This window comes from Mustela putorius, unplaced genomic scaffold, assembly GCF_011764305.1.
Source record: "Mustela putorius furo isolate JIRA1106 unplaced genomic scaffold, ASM1176430v1.1 tig00003834_pilon_pilon_pilon, whole genome shotgun sequence".
NCBI lineage: Eukaryota > Metazoa > Chordata > Mammalia > Carnivora > Mustelidae > Mustela > Mustela putorius.
Window position 1 is genome coordinate 64,052,464 of NW_025421987.1, and position 23,939 is coordinate 64,076,402.

The 23,939-nt window shown below is 39.1% G+C and overlaps 1 protein-coding gene across 5 annotated transcripts; it reads left to right on the forward strand.

Moving 5' to 3' along the window:
- Positions 1-18: 18 nt before the first annotated feature.
- LOC101693456 (vasodilator-stimulated phosphoprotein-like) lies at positions 19-23,107 on the forward strand. Of its 5 annotated transcripts, none has more exons than XM_045088576.1 (3): positions 19-887; positions 12,507-12,574; positions 22,979-23,107. In XM_045088576.1, the coding sequence occupies exon 1, from the start codon at positions 19-21 to the stop codon at positions 469-471; it is 453 nt and encodes a 150-aa protein (XP_044944511.1). In that variant the 3' UTR covers positions 472-887; positions 12,507-12,574; positions 22,979-23,107. The 5 variants fall into 5 exon arrangements, with proteins under 5 accessions (XP_044944511.1, XP_044944513.1, XP_044944512.1 ...); XM_045088578.1 differs by having other exon boundaries at positions 19-557; XM_045088577.1 differs by lacking the exons at positions 12,507-12,574; positions 22,979-23,107 and adding exons at positions 5,543-5,697; positions 6,114-6,243.
- The last annotated feature ends 832 nt before the right edge of the window (positions 23,108-23,939 follow it).

The window sequence follows — 23,939 nt, forward strand, 5'->3', positions numbered from 1 at the left end:
GCCGCCGCCTGAGCTGCAATGCCCGCCGGGCCGCCGCTTCCTTCCTCCTCTCACCTGCCTCCGCCGCGGCCTTCTCCTCCTCTCCCCGCCCGCCCCCCCCGCCCTAACCCCACCGCGACCGCAGCTCCGGCGAAGACAACTGCGGGGCCGGGCGGCGGCAACGGCGGCGGAATGTGCTGCCGGCTGAGAAGGGGGAGGCAGCCTCGATCTGAGGGCCCCGGAGCCGCGGCCACGCCCATCACCGCAAGCCCAGTTCGCCGATTGGCCAACCAGGCTCCGGTGCGCTCCACCAATCAAAAAGGACGATGGAGAGCGGGGGCGGAAGAGAAAACGGAAAGGGGAAGAGAGCAGCGTTGGGAGGAAGGGCCGGAGGACTGGAAGGCTGGGAGGGGCGCGGCGGCGGCAGGGCGGGGAGCGACCACGTGCCTCCGGAGCTACCGGGAGGAAGCGAAAGAGAATTGTACCACTTGAGGAGAGGCGGGGATGGAGAAGGAGAGAACCTGGGAGCAAGTTGGTTTGCTCTTGTTGTCCGGCCGCCCCAGATCTCTGTGTTCCAGGTTTGAAGCGGAGTTAAAGTTTTTGTTTTGTTTTGTTTTCCGGCGCGCCTTCTCTTTCAGGGCATTGCTTGCGCGCTCCGTTGACTTTACTGGAAGTAGGAGATGCACGTTGGGTCAGTCCGGTCGGGGCACGCCCTTCCCCCACTCCCCAAGGTCCATTCCCAGGCTGGGGATCCCCGCCGTTTGAGGGCAGGGCCATAGAGTTTGGACCGGCTGGGGTGACGTGCGTTCGGGAGTCGCGGCGGAAAGCGAGAGGGACAGTGGGTGGAAAAGGGAAAGGACGCAGTAGGCAAATCTGATTCATCCTTTCAGACCACGTCCCCGCAACAGGTAGGACCTTGGGAAACGCGGACGATCCGGTAAGGATACCGCCTCTTGGGTATTTCGTTTTAGAAAGTTAAAAGAAGTTACTTGGCCAGAAAGTACTAACTTCTGTAAGGCGGTGACTGTGGCACCTGACATAATAATGTGGTATTGTAACTGTTGAGGAAGAAAAAGAATTCCCAAGGATATACAATTGTATCAGAATATTATTACTAGACGCAGAAATGACACAAGCTACGAAGGAACGTGTTCAAATATTTCAGAAAAAGGGGGGAAGGAATGGTTTAAAAATATATTTACCAATTAATATCACTTCAAATATGTAGGAAACGAAGTAGGCAGCAAAAAACTCCGGTCGTAAGGAAAGGGGGCCGTGTAGGAATATTGGGTGCGTTTAAATTTGGCGAGGTATGGTGTTATCTTTCGGGAACTTTTACTCCTCGCCCGCCCCTTTCCTCCCACTTCCTTACTGATCTGAATACCTTCAAAAGTGTACTTTCAACCGCCTAGCGGAACAGAAGCTGTACCTGGAAATAATTCACACTGAAGGTTAACCTGAATGTAAATTCATTGCAGATCTTAAAATATAAATGAAGTTCATTATAGATCCTATTCTCAAAATAATAATTTAATTGAAGTAACATTGCACACTGGAGCACTGAGGTTTTCAAAAAAAGTTTAGGATAAGTTCAGTTGAAAAGATGGAGTGTGTGTGTGTGTGCGTGCGCGCCACCATTATGGATTTTTGTTATGAACCGAATTCTATAAAACAAATTACTGGTTGAATTCCCACCCTATGAATATAAGTTATCCTGTCGACATGCATATATAAACGAATATTTTGTACTTCTTGGTATAAATACCGTGATAGCTTTCATGATGAAGTTTATCAAATTGTCTATCATCCTATGTCTATTTCTCCTAGCTACAGCTGATTGGTAATTAAACAAAAACTTGAGTTTCTCTGCAGAATACCCCTAAAGAGAAGGGCGTGATCACAGTTACCCACTGAGAGGGCCGCAGTACAAACAAGAAATGCCACAAAATGATTTATTTTCTTTTATTATTATTATTTAATGTCTTTCTAAGGTCTTCCTCTCTAAACAGCAACTTCTCTGAAGTCAAGGAACATACTTGTTTTGTTCCCTATCATGTATGTGTTTGGCACCTAGTAGTACTTCGCATATGGTATGCCCTCAGTGACTATTTGTCAAACACAGGTCCTGAATATCAGCTTTTTTTAATGTATGTTCCGTAAGTTAAAATACAAGCCATCACTTTTTGATTAAGAATGTGGATTAAGTTGTTAGTGCTTTTAAGTATATATATTTGTTAAGATTTTATTTTATTTATTGTCAGAGAGAGCACCCAGGCACAGGCAGGCAGAGTGGCAGGCAGAGGCAGAGGGAGAAGCAGGCTTCCTGCGAAGCAAGGAGCCTGATGTAGGACTCCATCCCAGGATACTGGGTTCATGACCCGAGCAGAAGGCAGCCGCTTAACGGACTGAGCCACCCAGGCATCTCAAGTTGTTAGTGCTTTTAATTTACACTGGGTCCCTTCTAAGAATTCTTAATTTTGTGTCATGCTTAGTCCAGGGACAAAGTTCAGGAAGTAGATCAGACATAGGCTTCAGGGCAGACCCCCCTATATGTTTAAAAATAGTTGTGACACACTTTGCAGAGTGGAACAATTATCCTTAATTATAATGCTTATGTTTGCTGGCCTAAATTTTTCATTTGAAATTATAACTGTCTGTTCTGTACTTTCGGTTCTTCCCAGATAGAACATACCTAGTTTATCAGAAGGGTAAAGAAGTTCTTCTAGGAGTTGGTAATAGATCTAAATGCATATTGGCAACCTAATTGGCAAGATATGGTAGCTCTAACTGTAGTTAGGAGATTTCAGAAATTGAACTTGCTGAACTAAGGAAGTAAATGCAGCCATCAATACCATTTCAACAGACTTTTTTGTGTATATGAAATATAGTTATAATCAAACTATAAAACCTATATATAACACCTATTTTCAAATAGGATATTCAAGGTTAGGTAACATCATATCCTGACTTATTTACTTTAGTATAAGAAGTCTAAAATTATTATGGAGATCCTTGCTTTCAATGAATGTGTCATGAAATTCTCCTCTTGGTCACTTTTGGAATAAAGAAATTTTCTTTGCAGCAGAGATTTGTGAAAGGATTTTGAAGGTTTACACAGGTTTTAGTTGATCAAATGTAATTTCAAAAAGAATTATAATTGATAATTCACTCAAGCAATTTGGAGTATTCTCATGATACATACATTAAATTAATAGACTGTGGAGTGTTTCTTTAATCTATAATATGGATCTTATAGTTTCAGTTTCTGTTTGGAGAATTATGTATGATTTCTTGAGCAGAACTGGGTAGTATATGCTGAAACAGGAAGCAATTTTATCTGTTGCTAAATCTTAACTGAAATTTAATTTGTGGGACGCCTGGGTGGCTCAGTTGGTTAAGCATCTGCGTTTGGCTCAGGTCATGATCCCAGGGTCCTAGGATGGAGTCCTGCAGTGGGCTCCTTGCTCAGCAGGGAGCCTGCTTCTCTCTCTTCCTGCAGCTCCTCCTGCTTATGCTTTCTCCCTCTGTATCCCTCTCTGTCTCTCTGACAAATAAATAAATAAAATCTTTTTTAAAAATGTGATTTGTATTTTTTATAGTTGGATTGGTTTGTTTTTTGAGAGAAAAAACATTGGACCTTTGGTAATATACCTTATTTTCTTAGGAAAACATAGCTGTCAGGAATGGGGGCTTCATCTATCCTCTTTATTGCCAGGATTTTTCTGACTTACAACTTGAGAACTCTGGAAAAAAACTACTTCTTTACTCTGACTGGATGGTAAAAGATGATGAATTAAAAAGCAACCTGAGGGTATTGATTTGATTGAGAGAGATGAGCCACATAGTTTTTCTTTAACTTAGTTTTTGGGTTCTTTTTTTTTTTTTAAGTTCAGTTTTGATTAATTAAATGGGAGAAAACTTATAATTCTTGGGTACAAATCATTGATGACTGATTGATATCTATTTGTATTGCTACCTGGCAGAAAGCCTAGTAGATTTTCTAACTTGCTTTTTATTTGGCCTAAAATAATGCTTTTAATTTTTAGAAATAAATACTACAGAAGGAGCCATCTAAAAGCCAAATGGTCAAGAAGATTGATTATGTGACTTAGAGCAGTTTCTCTCAAAACAGAGAGTTCCTCAGAACTTCCCAGTATTAGTAAATGTTTGTTTAAAAAAAAAAGTTTTCTTGGTCTTAACAGTTTTAGGAACTTACAGGTGAGTGGTAGTGGGAACTTTAAGACATTAAGACATTTGGAAACTTGAAATTAGTGAGCCTAGAATGATCACTATCACTCCTCTTAACATTTTTGTGTTAATAGCAGCAACTACATATAATGACTTACAAATTGCTAGTATTTCAGAAGTTTGCTTTGAGATTAGTTCTTTGAAATATATTCATAGAAACACGGTCATGATTAGTGGATAGGTGTTCAGGTTAGCCTACAAAGGCTTATTTAATCCATAAAGGACTTCCATGAACATCACAGAGCCTAATCACATTATGCGACAGTATTTCTATGAGGAAAATATTTGGATTTGCAATTTTTTTTTAAAAGATTTTATTTATTTGACAGACAGAGATCACAAGTAGGTAGAGAGGCAGGCAGAGAGAGGAGGAAGTAGGTTCCCTGCTGAGCAGAGAGCCCAATTTGGGGCTCGATCCCAGGACCCTGGGATCATGACCTGAGCCGAAGGCAGATGCTTTAACCCACTGAGCCACCCATGTGTCCCTGGATTTGCAATTTTGATAAGGAAGAGCACATCTCTTATCTTTACCTCTATGCACCAGGAACTGTCTTGGTACTGAAGTTATAAGGATTACAATGTTCCTTACATTAGAATTCCATGCATCAGACATTCTGCAAGTTCATACCTTACCTGGTGCCTGGCCTGGCCTCTTACCATTCAGACTCCCATCGTTTCCAGTAATTTATGCTGGTAAAGAGGATGTTTAGGATTCTAGGGGCTGGTAAATAAAGACCTGGGGGTGGATAAGGTATGGGTTCAACCTCTTGCCCCAATACTTCTCACTTCAGGTAAGCTCCCCCTATATATATATATTTTTTCCTTTTTATTTCTAAATAATTTCAGATTCATAGGAGTTAAAATGTACAAAGAGGCCCTATATAACCCTCACTAAGGCACCTCCAATGGTAGCATTTTATACAAGTGTACTGCAGTACACTATCCAAACCAGGAAATTGCTATTATTGTAATACACAGAGCTTATTCAGGGGGGATGGAAGACATTAGAATGTAAAGACCATATAAAAGTATCAGGGGGTGCCTATATACTGGAACTTCTTATAACCCTATGCTTTATGAGAAAGGATTTTGTAATGACAGTAATTATATTGAGTACCTACCATATTCTAGGTGTTTTATGTACATGAGATATTATCATGTTTTTATTTGATATTATCATGTTTTTATTTATTCCTACTATTATAAACCTTGTGCAATTTTGTAGCAGGCAGTCTTCTAAGCAACTAATATACATTAAGTCATTAAACCCTCCAAACAACACTATAAGGCAAGTATGTTATTACTCACTCTACAGGTGAGAAAACTGAAGAACAGAGAGGATTGGTGACTTGTCTAAGGTCACTGAATAAGCAGAAAACCTGGCATTTGAACTGGGGTGGACACCAGAGCCAGCACTCCTGATTACCATATAGGCACATAAACATCACAGTTCACGGTTAACTTTTTAAGGTAGGCATTATTACTTCCACTTTTTAAATAAGGAACCCAAAGTTCAGATAGGCTGAGCAACTTGCTCAAGACCCTATGCAACTAATAAGTGTTAGAGCCCCAGTTTGATTTCAGGTCTGACTAGCTGCTAAACTCCCACTGTTTCTAGTTGACCATTACTATGGGCTGCAGGCTTGTGTCCTAAAATCCATGTGTTGAAACCTCATCCTCAATGTGATGGTGTTTGGAGGTGGGGCCTTTGGGAAGTAATTAGGTCAGGAGGGTAAAACCCTCATTAATGGGATTAGTACCCTTAGAAAGGGGGCCCTTCAGAGATCCTTCTGCCAGGTGAGGTTAGTGAGAAGATGGGGGTCTATGAGGGAATGTGTTCTCATCAAATTGGCTACTGCCTTGATCTTGGGCTTTCCAACCTGCAGAATTGTGAGAAATAAATTTCTGGGGGCACCTGGCTGGCTCAGTTTGAAGAGCACATGGCTCCTGATCTTGATGTTGCGAGTTCCAGTACCACACTGAGTGGTGAAGAGATTACTTGAAAATAAAATCTTTTTTAAAAAAAGTAAATTTTTGTTGTTTATAAGCGCCGGTCTGTGGTACTTTGTTACAGCAGCCTGAATAGACAAAACCACCATGCTGCCTCTCTGGCCTATAACACAGATCTCCCCTGGGCCTCTATGATATTGTGGTTTATATTAAGAAATATATATTTGGTCTTCCTTCATGGTTCCTGGCACATAACTCCTAAAACCTTTGTAATTTCTTAAATGGTAACAATTACAGGGGTATCTTTCCTTCTCAGCTTCTGAAACAGCTCCACAATGAAATGGGTGTCTTTTGTTATTCATAACAAGCCCCTTTTAACCACATCTGAGTGTATGTTAATGCAATGACTTTTGGAAAGTCCCTAAGGACCCTGGGGCCTGGTTGCCAGGGGAACCAACTGTGTGATTAGAGGGTTCAAAATTTCAGTCCAACTCCTGCCCCTGACCTCTGGGGAGGAGAGAGGGACTGGCCAATGATTTAATCAATCAAGCATACTTAATGAAGCCTCCATAAAAACCCAAAAAGGTTGGATTGGGAGAGCTTTCGGGTTGGTGGACTCGTGGAGGTGCTCCAGACAGATATGGAAGCTCTGTGCCCCTTTCCCCATACTTTGCCCTGTGCATCTCTTCCATTTGACTGTTCTTAAGTTATATCCTTTTATAATAAACTGGTAGTCCAATACTTAAAACTGTTTTCCTCCGTTCTGTGAGCTGCTCTAGCAATTAATCAACCCCCACTCCAGTGGGGTTGGTATATAGATCTCTGATTTATAGCTGGCTGGTCAGATGTACAGGTGACAGCCTGAACTTGTGATGATGTATGAAGTTGCGGGGGCAGGGGCAGTGCTGAGTCTTGTCCGGCTGAACCCTTAACCTGTGGGATCTGTAGGACACCCAGCTGGTGTCACAGAATCGTTTGGGGCAGGAAAAAACTACCACACATTGGTAATCAGAAATGAGAATAGTACTGTGACTGGACAGAAAACATTTTTTTTTTCCTAAACAGGCTCCAAAGAGGTCTAGTTCTGAAATGTCTAAGGCAGTGGTTCTCAAACTTTAAGGTGCTTTAGAACCAGCTGGAAGACTGAAAACCCAAATTGGTTATAGACTTAACTAAAAAAATGTGCTAAATAATGTTTTAAGGACAGAATTTAGCCAATTTCATTTCACTTTTTAAATAGATTTATGCAATATTTTCCTGGGTTCCTTTCTGTTCTCAAGCTTTTCTCTTGAATTTTCTCAAATGCCATTTTCTTGATGACATTTTTCTTAAAAGACTGACTCCACTGATCCTATGAAGTCTAGTCCAAGTTCCTTGCTGTTAGTTAAATCTCATATCCTCTGCTGCTGACTTTCCTCATTCCTTGAAGGCTCAGGCCCGTGTCTCCCTTCTTGAGTCACTTCCCAAAGAGACAAAACTTGTCTCTTAACTGTTCTTCTTCTGCTCAATTGCAGCCCATTTGCCAGGCATTCTGGTTTCCCTCTACTAGCTTCCACCTTAGGGCCATGCCCTCACAGTTAGTCCGGAATGGAGTCCCCTGCCACATCTGCAATGATCTCCAGGAACCATCTCTGATACCAACAAACAAGAAAATCCCAGTATCTCCATGGTTTAGTCTCCCTGTTCAGCATGGATTTCTTTAAAAAAAGAAAAAAAAAAAAAAAACCTAATGGCACTAATCTACATGTAGTTTCTTTCTTTCTTTTCCTTCTTAAGATTTTATTTATTTACTTGAGACAGAAAGAGAGCACAAGCCAGAGGAGAATCACAGAGAGAGGGAGAAGCAGGCTTCCAGCTGAGCAGGAAGCCTGACGTGGGGCTCCATCCCAGGACCCTGAGATCATGACCTGAGCTGAAGGCAGATGCTTAACTGACTGAGCCGCCCAGGCGCCCCTATATGTAGTTTCTTAAACTGAAAAGATTGTTTTTGATTTTTTATTCTTTTCTCCTGGGTTCCATGTTCAAAGAGTGGCAACTTGTATCGAATAAATAGAATATGGTATTTCTCTCATTTGCCTTCTCCCTATTCTCTGCTACCATCCTCTGTTTTGTTCAAGAAAGGTAAGAAGTGTTTCATGTTCATGATGAGTTAGAAGAGAGCATACATGTTATCTACACCAACCACCTCATTTGTGCTTGAATTCTGACTTCTGTGGTTTCATCATGTGCAACATATTCATTAACTGGGAGCTCAATATTTCTTGAATCATAGCCCATTCAGTCTTCAGAGAATATCGTTACAAAGTTCTTCATATTAAACAAGTATATATATAATATTACTTAAAAAGTCATTGTGATACTTAAGGTTTAACCAGATAGGCATCCATGGAGAATACAAAGGGCAAGGGCATTAAATAGGGCTATTTTTTGCATTTGTGAAAATGATAGATTTCTACCAACTATAATATATTACATCTAGGTTTTGGGTCCTGTTTTTAATTTTTAAAAATTTTTTTAATAAACATATAATGTATTATTAGCCTCAGGGGTACAAGTCTGTGAATCGCCAGATTTAAACACTTCACAGCACTCACTATAGCACATACCTCCCCAATGTCCATAACCCCACCACCCCTGTTTTGAATTTTGAGAGAATAGTAGTGCTAGTCAGACTGATGAAAATCCTCATGAATGTGAATGATTTTAATAACTTGAGTAGACAGAACTGATGCCATAAAAGAGGCAAGTACCTTGGATTATCACATATGAGGAGGACTCCGATGTATTTATTAGTTATTTTTATTTATTACTGAGTAGAGATTATATGTGGCATATGGTACCCACGTATACACCTATAATTCAGGAAGATGAACTATAAAACTATACAAGATAGAAGACTTATTTTAAGTCCAGAAGTTAGTCCTGAAATTCACAATACCTCATAGAATTCATCAGCTTTCTATTTACAGTTCTGTCACTATCTTATACAAAACCCTGAAGTCTCTTGGAGAACTCAAATAGCTTCAGCAGATTCTCCCGATGCCTGTGAAGTCAAAGGTCTGTAGCTCCTTGAGTATTTTAGACTTTGACCACTGATTACCTTATGATGGACTGCAGAAAAGTATTTAACAACAAATCTTTTAATGTTTTTCTCACCCTTCCCATTTGGTTGAATCCTGGAAACATTTGTCCTTTCATTTAATACTTAAACCAACATCATTAGGCCCTGTTAAAAGTTTTTGTCTTTATAACTAATGAAAATCAGAGCCCGGTAGGTGTTAACCCACCTTATTTAGAGCCCACTAGGTATTAAAATGTCTTGTTTTCTTGCCTTTTGGCTTCAACCCTAAGATCTGCCTAATCAAACCCTGATGTTCTACATGGCAGAACATAAGCTACCATACTGATCCCAAATTAGACCTCCCAGGTTTTTAGTTCTATTTATAAATAGAAGCATCAGAGGAAGCATTTAACTTGTAGACAGATCAAGTCAACAAATAACGAGTAATATTATTCAGTTAATTCAAGGATATCACAGAACTATTTAGAACAGTAGAAAAACATTCATGTATGGGTGGCCTAGGAGACCTATTTAATTTCTAGAAATAGGAAATTCCTTTATAGTTTTTGTTCTTGTTTTTTTCTTTTATTTCTACTTGTCATACGAAAAGATGGAAAAATTACCCATCATTTGTCTGTCCTGATAGTCATTATCATAAACCTCATTAAAAGTAATTAAAATTTGCCACAGAAATCTTTTTGAGTGCTGCACATCTTTGTCTCATTGAATCTCTGCTAGTCCTCTTGGAGGCACTCTTGTGGCATGCAAAGAGTTCCAAAGGTACATCAGCAAATTGTTAATCTCAGCACCCTTAATGTGCTAGCTTCTTTTAGGAATAATTTAAACACGCTTTGGACTGTCCTTATCACAAAGTACTGCTCTTACTATAATACCCAAAATAACAGGAGTAGGGTGGGGCAGAGATAACACATATATCTCTAACCACCTGTTCGTATGTTACCACTAGTGTAGTGTGTGTCTTAGTGATATCGTACCCTGTAATGTATGGTCCAGTGTAGCATATACCTAAGTATAAAGCAGAGTGTATAGCCAGAGTCAGCTTCCAGGGCATGCAGCTTATAGTCTCACAGGGCCCTGCACTGAGAAGGGCCCCACATTTGGTTTAATGCTCAGTTGTCACTATCTTGAAAGTTGTGATTTTTTACAAGGGGTTCCACATTTTCATTTTCTACTGAGCCTTGCAAATTATATAGTCTGCGCTGGATAATGCAGTGTATATTCTCCTAAATACCTCCCTACCCACAACTCTTTTTAGCATGTATTCCTTCAATCTAAAAAAAAAAAAAAAAAAAAGGCTATAAAATACTATTTCAAATGTAAATAAGTAATGTAAATATTATAGGATCATATTATATATACTAGTTTTGCTTTCTCATTTAATATATTAAGGATATACTGAAGAATACTCTCTTGTATGGATAAACCATAATTTAACTACCTACTGATGGACATGTATGTCTTCTATTCTTTGCTGTGATAGTGAACATCTTTCAGCATACATCTTTGTTCACTTGCCCCACTATTTCCCTAGGATAAATTTCTAAAAGTAGAATTGCTGAGTCAAAGGGTATGGACATTTAAAATGTGACACATACAACCCGACTGTTCCTCAAAAGATTACACTAGGTTATATCAATCTAAATCCCACCAACAGGTTATAGGCACCATGGTTACCCTGCATTGTTGCTCCCCATGCTAGCATAATAACTCACTTTCACCTCTGTTGATCTGATATTGCTGGTATTTCTAATGGCATTAACCTGAGTTATTAGATCACTGGGATATCATTGATTCTGCTAATATGGAATGGGAGTTTATTGAACCAAACATCAAACATAAAGTGAGTACCTTTAGGGAGAGAGAGAGATTTTGTAGAGGTCTCCTGAGCAAATTATTTGAGGCAGTCTAAGTTCCCATGTTTTCTTTCAAAATAAGGGTTTTGTGTTCTATGTGTAACATTAACATGTGTAAAAAGGATGTTGTAAGTGCTCAAATAAACCCTCAGGACATTGACCTTGCTATTTTTCTGCTCTTAACCTCCCAAACTTTTAAAACATTTTTTAAATGTTGAAACCATTTCAGATTTTTGCTGAAGCTGTGAGACACCAATACACAGAATTTTCATATACCCTTCACCCAGATTCCCCAAATGTTAACATTTTACCACATTTGCTTTGACATCTTGCTCTTTCTCTGAACTCTTAAAATAAGTTACATGCATGATGATGACTCTTTACCCGAAATGTTCTAGGTTCATTCTCTTATAGAATCACAGTGTATTTATCTAAATCAGGAAAATTAATTCAAAATTGATATTTGTACACATTATTTAAATTTCATTAATTTTCCCAATAGTTTTTTTATAGAAAAAGAAAAAATTTTTTCTGGTTCAGGATTCATACCAAGATCACACATTACATTTAGTTGTCATGAGTCCCTAACCATACATACTTTTTTCGTAAATACTAGGCTGATGGGAAAAAAAATACTTTTCGGCAACCTGAATTTCAAAAACCTGGTTGGTTAATTGTTGTTTTTGTTGTTTTGTATTTACATGTTTTAAAGTAAAGTTGCTAAAAAAGGAAAAATAAGATCCAAAAGTTAAAGAGGTAGGATACTGATGATAAATAATAGAAATCTGCAGCAGTAAATCATTAACTAGAAAAAATGAAAATTTCAAAATGCTTTCATTAATGCCCTAGGTTTTTGTTTTTGGTTTTTTTTCTTTTTAAAGATTTTATTTATTCATTTGACAGAGAGAGAGAGATCACAAGTAGGCAGAGAGGCAAGCAGAGAAAGGGGGGAAAGCAGGCTCCCAACTGAGCAGAGAGCCTGATGTGGGGCTTTATTCCAGGATCCTGAGATCATGACCCGAGCCAAAGGCAGAGGCTTAACCCACTGAGCCACCCAGGTGTCCCAATGCCCTAGGTTTTTAAGGAAAGTCTTAGGGCCTTTCTAAAAAGATTGCCACACATTTGTTAATAGTACCAGGTATTGAGAAGTCCTATTTGATTATATACACATAAAATGACCTCTTAGTTCCTAGAGAGTCTAGGGAGCAACAAAAGTGAAGTAGATATAATGAGAAATGACTAACCTCTGGAGACAAGGACATCTTTGTTCTCAGTAAGAAGACACTAAGCAGCTTTTTTTTCTTTTGATTTTTTTTTTTTTATTAAAACCAAAATAATGTGAGGTATGTTGACTGAGTAAATCAAAGCCTTAACTATGGTTATCACATGAACAGACTTCCTGAGGCACCAAGGATTTTGGATAGTTGCCATCAATTGACCTGAGAGCTTCTACAACTTAAAGGTGAGTTCATAAAGAAGGTGCAGATGGGTATTTTATTTATTAAACATTCAAAAAGTTATCACTGCTAGTCAAATGGTATTCTAACCACCTTGAATGAAAACTCCTTAGGCTATTACTTTTTCCATTTTTCAAATAGGGAAGCAGAGGCTAGCAGTTTGTCCAAGGTCACACAGCTAGTGGGTGGCTATAACACTGAGGATCTCAAGGGAAGGCCTATAGGGACTAGGGTGGTTTAAAGCCACAAACTCTCAACACTGATGCATTTGTTTCATCTGGAGGCTAGGGTCTCACGGTGAAGAAAAATGGCTGGGCACACAATGAAAATTCAGCAGGATGGGAACAGCAAAGAAGGAAAGAGAAGGTCCAGACCAATATGGGAGAGGGAACTACTCGGGAAACCTCGAAAAGCAAACTGCCCTATTTTTAACAACTGCAGTTATAAATACTATCTATACCAGCCTTCCTTCTTCAAGTTCAAGAAACTTAAATTCACATAAAAATGAGCAGTAGAAAGAAATCAAGGTCTGATGGCATTTGAAGTTATAAGAATAAAGAATAAGATGTATAATGACATCCATACAGACAATAAAGGCATACCCGAAAGACATGTTTGAGAAAGCAGGTCCAAAGCACTATATTAGTTCAAAATGAGGTTAAAATGCATGAAGAAAATAATATAAGAAATGAAAGACCAAAATAAATTAGAATTCATAAAGGAAGTAAGAAACTTCAAGAAAGAATTCAAAATTAAAGAAGCAGAGTTCAGGTGGGCCTCCTCAAGAGCCTGGCTACAAGGCTTCTGCACTCTGGACCCAGCACAGAACTCCTGGGGCAGCTGCCTCTGGGTTTATTAATAAAGGTCCTAAATCTCTTTACTTTTAAAAGTGGCCTTAAAATATTTTAAAATAATAAGTGTGGAGTAATTTTAGTAAAGATGCTTATTTTAAATAAAATATGAACATTTTGTTTTATTATCATTTTAATCTTAGGCCCTGTCATTGCCATCCAAAGACAAGTGGTGCCTTCCTATGCCAAATGCAATTTTGTGAAAAGTGAGTCAGTTTTTTGGAAGCCAGAATCATAAAAGTCGTGGCAATATCAATCAATAAATGGTGGCAAATTCCATAATATATTATGGAGACATTATACTTATGTATAAACTCACTCAAAATGTATTTGAGCAATCTTCTGTAATGTCATATTACATCATTATGAATTGGAATTTTGCCATCATAAAGGTGTGAGGAATATCTTTAGGACAATGATGCTGTTAGCAGAAGAACTGAATAGAAAACTTAGAACAGTGGTTCTCAGGGTAGGAGACCATATGCAATTTTAAGAATATGACTACTGTTTTCCTAACATAATAGTTTTGTTTTTAAGATTTTTATTTATTTATTTGAGAGAAACTGAGAACCAGAGAAATCAGAGAGGGAGATGTAGACTCACAGCTGAGTGGAGAGCTCACTGTGCGGCTCGATCCCTGGACTCCAAGATCATGACCTGAGCTGCAGGCAGATGCTTAACCAACTGAGCCACACACCCTTGTTTTCCTAATATAACCCAAGAAAAATAAGCTTGATAAAATCCATTCAGTTGGTGGATGACTTGTCTACTGTGAGAAGGCACTATAATGGAATAGAGTAAAATCTGACATAATGATATAGACCCAGGTGTGTGTGTGTGTGTGTGTGTGTGTGTGTATCAAGTGTACACCAGGGGTGGGCAGGTGCAGACCTACTATATTCAAATCACCGTGGGATATTTTCCAAACTAAGAGTACACAGGTCAAGCCCATCCTATCCTAACTGAAAACCACAAATATGAAATATTAAGGGGAATTGGAGAGATATCTGGACTATGTGCAGAGGTTATGTATTCTAGTGTAGATGATCCTGGGAAGTTTTCCAACCCCTGAATTTTGTTACACAAAACATCAAGTTAAATGCATGTTGAAAAGTCTTAAAGGAAAACCAATGGCTTTGTCAGCAAGCTGTTTTTAAGTTCCCCATAACTGGCTCCATTTCTCTGAACCAACATAGAACTGAAGGGCAAAGAAAATGCTTTTACTGGATTTTGATGAATGTAGAGATAAGAGACTCTGATATGGACTTCTCCAGAACAATTTCAGAGCCAGTCTTTGGATCCCTGAGCGGGTCTTCCTCACCAAGAAAGGAATGAAGGTGAACTAGATCTCTTTGCCCACTATTCAAAATAAGTTAATTTACCGGTACAATTGAGCCACACATGAGTACAGATAACATTAGTCAATTTATCTGGGTTTCATTTCTGGGTCAAATTTGGACGCTGGACTCCAGGTGAGTTGTGCCTGCTTTGTTTCCTAGCACCTTAACCTCAGAGCCTAAACACAGCCAATTCTTTCTCACCTAGTGGCTGAATCCCTCTAATACTTGTCCAGCTCTCTGCTCTTTTTCTAAAAAAAAAAAAAAAAAAAAAAAGCATTTTCACTGTTCATGGCACATTCATTGGACCTTGGAGGCTAAGAAATGAGACAATTAAACTCAATTTGACTTAGCCCAGTTTATTTCTCATTAGCAGCTTTAAAAAAAGTTTCTTGGGGTGTGATCAAAATATCTAATTAAAATGAGATTTGAATGTTGAAGAGTCCGATTTATTCTTGATACCATGACCCTGGGAATACAGAAAATTAACTTGTTCTTATTGACTATGTAGACATTCGGCTTTGTTTTTACAGAACACAATAGAGAATTTTTTTTTTTTTAAGATTTTATTTATTTATTTGACAGAGAAATCACAAGTAGATGGAGAGGCAGACAGAGAGAGAGAGAGAGGGAAGCAGGCTCCCTGCTGAGCAGAGAGCCCGATGCGGGACTCGATCCCAGGACTCTGAGATCATGACCTGAGCCGAAGGCAGCGGCTTAACCCACTGAGCCACCCAGGCGCCCTAGAGAATTTTATAGTAAGAATATTAGGGGGCTCCTGGGTGGCTCAGTTGGTTAAGTGTTTGCATTCAGCTCAGGTCGTGATCCCAAGATCAATCCTGGGATGGAACAGTGCCCCTTGTCTGGGCTACTGGTTCAATGGGGAGTCTACTTGTCTCCCTCTCCCTCCGCCCTTCTCCCTGCTAAAGCTTGCTCTCTTGTGGGCACTCTCTCTTAAATAAATAAATAAGATCTTAAAAAAAAAAAAAAGGAATATAGGCAAGTTCTATGGACCTTTGGGGAAAGCACTATCTCCAAGGCAGATACAAAAAACCCCTACTTATGTACTTTTTTAAATTGTTGCTGTGTTTTATGTTTTCTTTATGTGGTTTGTGGTTATTGTAATGTAATAAATAACGCACATGGTAAAAATACATAAAGAAAATTAAACAGTAGGGAGTTATCAAGTAAAAAATAAATCTTCCTCCCAGATCTCCCCAAACTAAGTTTCCCTCTAAATAAGACAACAGTTTCTGAAACTAAGGTTGACGAGCAGGTGGTGCATTAATCCTTTTGCAACTCAATCTTAGTCTTTCAAAGACTTAAAAACAAAACAAAAACATGTTGGGCTATAAATCTTAGCACTGTAGGAAAGAGCCACACAGCACTCGTTTCCTGAGAGTCATCACTGGTGTTGCTTACATTTAAAGTGGACATGATCCATGGTTTACAAATTGTTGCACAATAAAAATTAGAATGCTCTATTATGGATCATTGCTAGGTACCATTCAGGTTACAATTTAACTATGATAAAGAAACCAAACTATGGGAAAAAATGATAAGTGGGACAGGCATCAGAGATTTAAAGCAATTTCATTAAAATGAAATAATGGTTATGAAAGTTGGTTTATGGTTTGAAGTTATGGTTTATGGAATATTCCCCAACCCTCACTGTTATGAATGACTGTTTAATTGTTATCTTTGATAGGAGTTTCAAAATGATAGGTGTATTAAAGATAAATTCGTTTCTATTTGTGTAAGTCTAATTGTAAATGTTTATCTTTTCATTCATTGATTTTTTTTTTTTAAGATTTTATTCATTTATTTGACAGACAGAGATCACAAGTAGGCAGAGAGGCAGGCAGAGAGAGAGAGGGAAGCAGGCTCCCTGCCGGGCAGAGAGCCCGACTCAGGACTCCATCCCAGGATCCTGAGATCATGACCTGAGCCGAAGACAGCGGCTTAACCCACTGAGCCACCCAGGTGCCCCTCATTCATTGATTTTTTTATATATATTTTTTTCACATAAGAAATTCCTTATCGGGGCACCTGGGTGGCTCAGTCGGTTAAGTGGCTGCCTTCGGCTCAGGTCATGATCCCAGGGTCATGGGATTGAGTTCCACATTGGGCTCCCTGCTCAGTAGAAAGCCTGCTTCTCCCTCTCCCTCTGCCTGCTGCTCTGCCTACTTGTGCTCTTTATCTCTCTGTCAAATAAATAAATAAAATCTTAAAAAAAAAAAAGAAAAGAAATTCCTTATCTTGGGGCACCTGGGTGGCTCAGTGGGTTAAAGCCTCTGCCTTCAGGTCAGGTCATGATACCAGGGGCCTGGGATCAAGACCAGCATTGGGCTCTCTGCTCAGCGGGGAGCCTGCTTCTTCCTCTCTCTGCCTGCTTCTCTACCTACTTATGAACTCTATCTGTCAAATAAATAAATAAATAAAATCTTTTAAAAAAAAGAAATTTCTTATCTTTTCATGGTCAATATCTGCTTGTTTTTGATATCTGAAAACAACATTTCTAAGTTATATTGGATATAGTCTCCCTTTACAGTTCCTTGCATTAAGCTACAATCCTAGAGCGAACATAGAATAGATATTTTCTGTGAAAAAAAGTTGTATTTGTTCTAGTTTTTTTTGTTTTGTTGTTGTTGTTGTATTTTGGTAGCCCAGAACCCAATATTTTGTTAGTGTGATTTGAATTATTTTCTTCCAGTGCATTTCTCTTAACACTTATCTATACTGAATTCACTTGTCATATTTCTGCATTTTTACAGCCATTGTTATTCTTAACTATGTTTTACAATCCATACTATAAACATTCCTTTCTTTATCCAGCAAACATGAATATCTACCATGGCTCAAAGTTGGATAACACCTAGTGCCATTTCTTTTTTTTTTTTTTTAAGTATTTTAAATTTCTTTTCTTTTTTTTTATGATTTTATTTATTTATATTTATTTATCCAAGAGAAAGCAAGAGAGAGAGAGAGAGCACAAGCAGGGGGAGGGGCAGAGGAAGTGAGAGAAGCAGACTTCCCAGTGAGCAGGTAGCCCAGATGCTAGATCCCAGGATGCTGGGATCAGGACCTGAGCTGAAGGCAGACACTTAACAGACAGCCACAGAGGCACCTTGACATAGTGCAACTTCTAGTACCCTCACAATGTTTGGCTCGAGAGGCCAACCCTCTCACGGAAAAGCAAAACATACTTGAATGAATCAGTTTTATAAAATGTTAATACAGAAGATAGATTCAAAATATGGTCACCCACCATAGGTATCACAGTGAAACATAATAATAATGTTGGCAGAATAAGCTTAATTTATTTTATTTTAGAGAAATAGATACTTGCTATCCTCAGATAATTGGACAAGAGCTCAGAAATAGTCTTCCATTATATTTAAAGGAGCAATGTTTGGTCATTCATGATTTTAATTTGTGTTCTATGAACTCTGAAAGAATTCTTTCGTCCTAGTTTGAAAGGTTTTACCTTTTGGGTAGCTATTGCTTCAGTAAGGGTAACTAGGCATACTTCATTTGCTTAGTACTAACTTGCCAGAGTTGATTATGGAGAACATTGCCAAACTAAAGAGTGTCATTTGTATTTCCATTCAGAAATAAATGGTAGAAAAAGTCCAAGGATTTCTCTGTAACATCATGGTCTATTTCTGTAGCAGATGTACTCTACCTCCTAAATGTTAAGTCATATTTTGTATTGAAAAGCAAAAACCATGTATTTCAATTGTTACCTAATCAGTACCCAAAATTGGCGTAATGGGCTGATGGGCATTAAGGAGAGCATTTGATATAATGAGCACTGGGTGTTTTATGCAACTGATGAACCACTAAATTCTACCCTGAAGTCAATAATACATGATATGCTAACAAACTTGAATTTAAAGAAAACAAACAAATAAACAAACAAAAAATATTACCACCACCACCACAGGCAAAAGAAAGGAGCATCTTGCATCTTTTAACTGAAGCCTCTTGAACTTCTCCACAAATTTATTCCCATTTAGTTGTTCCTTTTATCAGTAAATGGTAACTCTACCTATCCAGTTGCTCATGCTAGAAACTTGGTTGTCGTGCTTGGAAATCCCACCTCTTTGTGAAGGGTACTTCACATTCAATCAGTGACCTTTCTACTTTCAAAATAATTGTTGAATTTGTCCACCTCTCTCCATCTTCATGGTCATTGCCCTAGTCCAAGCCAACAAGTGTCTCTCTGGATGATTGTGAAAATCTTCACTGGCTATTCCTTATTCACACTCGCCTCTTCTCCAATCCAATCCTCAACAGCTACGAGAGTGACAGTTTGATGAGAAATCACAGTATGTTACTTGTCTTGGCCTGCCCTTGCTCTGTAACAAAATGCCTCAGACTGGTTAGCTTATAAACAACAGAAATTATTGCTCACAGCTCTGGAGGCCTCAAAGTCCAAGATCAAGGCCTTCTGGTAAAGGTCTTCTTCCTAGTTCATAGTCTGCACCTTCTCACTGTGCCCTCACAGGGTTGAAGGGGTAAGGATCTCTCTGGAATCTCTTTTCTACAGGTACTAATCCTATTCAGGAGGGCTCATGACCTAATCATCTCCCAAAGTCCCCACCTCCTAATAACCATCACCTTTGAGGGTTAGGATTTTATATAAGAATTGGGTAGAGGGGTTACCATAGTAGTCATTTCTCTGCTTAAAATCTTTAAGTGGCTTCTCATTGCCCTTAAGATAAAATTTTAAAATCCTTAACACGATTTTCCAGGGCCTATGTAATTGTCAGTCATTTTGAGCCCTTGTTCACCATGCCCCCAGCTATAGAGACCTCCTTCCTCCTTCCATACCCCTCAAACTCCTTTCCATCTCAGGACCTTCTTAATGTTTCCTCTGCTTCCTTGTTTTTTCACCACCTCTTGGTGGGGAAACGCTTTGTCAGATCTCAGCTTGAATGTCACTTTTCTTTTAATCCTGATCCTACAGGCGAGATTGGATTCCCCTGTTATACTTTTCTCAAAATGCTCTATTCTTGTTCTTTATAACAGTCACTAAAAATAACTATATGGTTATTTATGTAATTATTCATCCAATGTCCACCTTTCCCACTATTATAAACTCTCCGACGGTAGAGACCTTACCTGTTTGTTTTTTCACATTGTATTCCAAGTCCCTAGAGCATTTTCTAGCACAAAAACTGCTCAACAAATATTTGTTGAAAACAAATGAGGGTAGATACCAAAACACAGTAGAGTTTAGTTTATGAGAATTGCAGTATTAAAGTGAGTCTAGGGTGCCTGGGTTATACAGTGGGGAGGGTATGTGATATAGTGAGTGCTGTGAAATGTGATATAGTGAGTGCCGTGAGTGCTTTAAACCTGAGGATTCACAGACCTGTACCCCTGGGGCAAATAATACATTATATATGTTAATTTAAAAAGAAAAGTGAGTCTAAGGGCACCTGGGTGGCTCCATCGGTTAAGTGTCTGCCTTCAGGTCAGATCATGATCCCAGAATCCTGGGCTTGAGCCCCACATCGGGCTCTCTGCTCAGGAGGGAGCCTGCTTCTCCCTCTGCCCCTTCTCCACTTGTTCTGTCTCTCTGTCCCTCAAATAAATAAATAAAATCTAAAAAAAAGAAGTGAGTCTGTAATCAATCAGCAAGAAACTAACCAATTGGTTATCTTTTCTGAGCTTTGAGAGCCACAGACTATGGCCTAGTCAACTTTGTACATATCAAATACCCCTGTCTTATTGAGTCAAATACAAATCTTTTTATCTTTCTGTCTCTTTTATCAATTTTTAATTTTTTTTCTGAGAGAGAATGTGCATGAGCAGTGGGGGGAGGGCAGAGAGAGAATTGTAAGCAGGCTTCAGGCCCTACATGGAGTCCAGTATGGGGCTTGATCTCACAATCCCAAGATCATGACCTGAGCTGAAATCATGAGTCTGATGCTTAATCAACTGAGCCACCCAGGTGCTCCTATTTCTGTCTCTTTTAAAGCAGTCACAGAGTCTATCTTGTCTGGCCTTTCATTGGAAAGTTTTTTTAAATTTCTGAGAAACTTCACCATGCACCTACTTTTCTCTGCTGTGGGTCTGCCCAGCATGTTTTCCTCCACTGTTGCTAACTTCTCTGGGCAGCATTACCTGACACTCATGAAGGGAGCCACCTTGTCTTGCTCTGAGACTCTACCAAGACTGTTCCAATTATTGCTTCTGTGCCTTGGTTCTCAGATATAAGTCCACAGACTGCCTGCCAGTGATGCTGCTACTGTTGCTGCTTGTGATTCCATTTACCACTCTTTCTTTACTTGTTCTCAGTGACATGCACTATCTGGAAAATTATTTTCATTGGAAATAAATGAAATTATTTCTCCTCTCTTCCAGATCATTTGAAACATACTAACTGAAATGGTCTTGACATCCTTTGGGCACCACTGTGATAACCTCTTCCTAGTTTTTATCTCTAAGCCAGTTCCCTATTGCATAGGGCAGATGGTAAGGAGGCCCTATGATCTCTACCTCCTGGTATTCTGCTCTGCATAATCCCCTTCCCTTGAGTATGGGTGGTATCTGTGGCTTGGCTTCCAACAGGTAGAACACAGTAACGGTGATGGGATGTACTTGGTCACATGGGTGTGATTACTTACTAAGGTTATAGCATCTTACTGAAGAATTTTCTTGCAAGCTGCTGTGTTGTGAGCTTCCTTAGGGAGAAAATCACAGAGTTAGAAATGGAGGGCAGCTTTTAGCCAGCAGCTAGCAAGAAACTGAAGATCTTAGTCTGACATTCTGAAAGGAACTAGATGCTGCCAACAACCACATAAGTCTAGAAGTAGATCCCTCAGTCTAATCTTGGGTGAAAATACCTTGATTGCATCTTGCAGAGGACCCAGTTAAGCTGTATTCTAATATTAACCTCACAAAACAAAGATAATAAATGTGTCTTGTTTTAAGCCACTAAATTTATAGCAATACTTTTATGCAGCAATAGATAATAGATGTATTAGAATACTTCTATCCTTGACTGAGATGCTTTTCTGACATTATTTCCCAATCATTTTTAAATACCTTTCAGCATGGAATTTGGACATAATGAATTTTGAGGAAACAGATATTGTAGCTTTCTTTTCCTACATGTAATTATTTACCTACAAAAAAAGTGTCTAACCAAGTATAACTCTTGCCTTAAGAATGCTTAGACTTGGGACACCTGAGTGGCTCAGTTGGTTAAGCAGCTGCCTTCGGCTCAGGTCATGATCCCAGCGTCCTGGGATCAAGTCCTACATCGGGCTCCTTGCTCAGCAGGGAGCCTGCTTCTCCCTCTGCCTCTGCCTGCCATTCTGTCTGCCTGTGCTCGCTCTCTCTCCCTCTCTCTCTCTGATAAATAAATAAAATCTTAAAAAAAAAAAAAAAGAATGCTTAGACTTATTCCTTCTGTGCCCAGGGATCACATGTATGTACATATTCAAAAGTAATACCTTTCATAATTGATTGCATCAGTTCCAGTCTCAAGGAAATAGGACTACAGCTACTCCTTCCTTGGCAAAATCTCTATCATGAATAGGACAACTCCTACTCTAGCACAGTGTAATCCTTTTTATTTTATTTTTTTTAATAATTTTTTAAATTTTTTTAATAAACATATAATGTATCATTAGCCCCAGGGGTACAGGTCTGTGAATCGCCAGGTTTACACACTTCACAGCACTCACCATAGCACATACCCTCCCCAATGTCCATCCTTTTTATTTTCTTTAAGATTGTATTTTTTTATTTGATGGGAAGGAGTGCACAAGCAGGGGCTAGTCTATTTAGACTAGCCATGTTTTACATGCTCAATAACATATGTATCATTGGGGTGTCTGCAGCAGAGGGAGAAGGGGAAGAAGGTTCTCTGCTAAGCAGAGAGCCTGATGCAGGGCTGGATCCCAGTATCCTGAAATCATGACCTGAGCCAATGGCAAGCGCTTAACCAACTGAGCCACCCAGGCATGCTAGCACAGTGTAATCTAACACAGTGCCTTTTATTGAGTATACAGTCTAAAGCTATTTCTCTGGAAAACTGGTGTCTGAATGTCTGGTTCCATACCATGCCTATTACATTAGCTGTATGTCTGAATTAGAATGTATCTATTCCTAAAAATGGCTAGATGTGTAAGGGTAAGCTGTAGGTTAGCACCATCCAACAGAAATATAATGCAAGTCACATATTTAATTTTATGTTTTCTAGGAGCTGCACTTAAAAAGGAAAAAGAAAAAGGAAGATTGATTTTAATAATATATTTTATTCAACCCAAGATATCCAAAAGAGTATAATTTTAATGTGTAATCAATTTAATAAAATTAATGAGATATTTTGTTTGTTTTTTTTTTTTAAAGTGAGTCCTTGAAATTCCACTTTTTTTTTTTAAGATTTTATTTATTTGTCAGAGAGAGAGGGAGAGAGAGCGAGCACAGGCAGACAGAATGGCAGGCAGAGGCAGAGGGAGAAGCAGGCTCCCTGTTGAGCAAGGAGCCCGATGTGGGACTCGACCCCAGGACGCTGGGATCATGACCTGAGCCGAAGGCAGTCGTTTAACCAACTGAGCCACCCAGGCGTCCCTAAATTCCACATTTTTTTACATTTGCAGTGTATCTCTATTTAGACTAGCCATGTTTTACATGCTTAATGAACATATGTATTGTTGGGGCACCTGGGCTGCACAGTCAGTTAAGCATCCAACTCTTGGTTTCATCTCAGGTCATGATCTCATGGTCCTGGGATTAAGCCCTGTGAAGGATTCTGCTCAGCCCAGAATCTGCTTGAGATTCTTTCCTCCTCCCTTTTCCTCTCCTTCTGGTCCTCCCCTTGCTCTTTCTTGTACTCTCTTTATAAAATAAATGAATAAAATCTTCAAAAAATGTAATACACTAATGAATTGTTGAAAACTACATCAAAAACTAATGATGTATTATGTGTTGGCTAACTGAGCATAATCATAAAAAACGTAGTGTGTATTGAACAAACACAACTTTAGAGCTTTACATGAGCATGTTAAACCACTGACATCACAATCCATATAAAATTCTGCATAAGGCAGCTGGATTCTTTTGAATTAAAAATGCATGTCCTAGGGGCGCCTGGGTGGCACAGTAGCTTGTGCGTCCAATTCTTGGTTTCAACAGCTGTCCTGATCTCAGGGTCGTGGGTT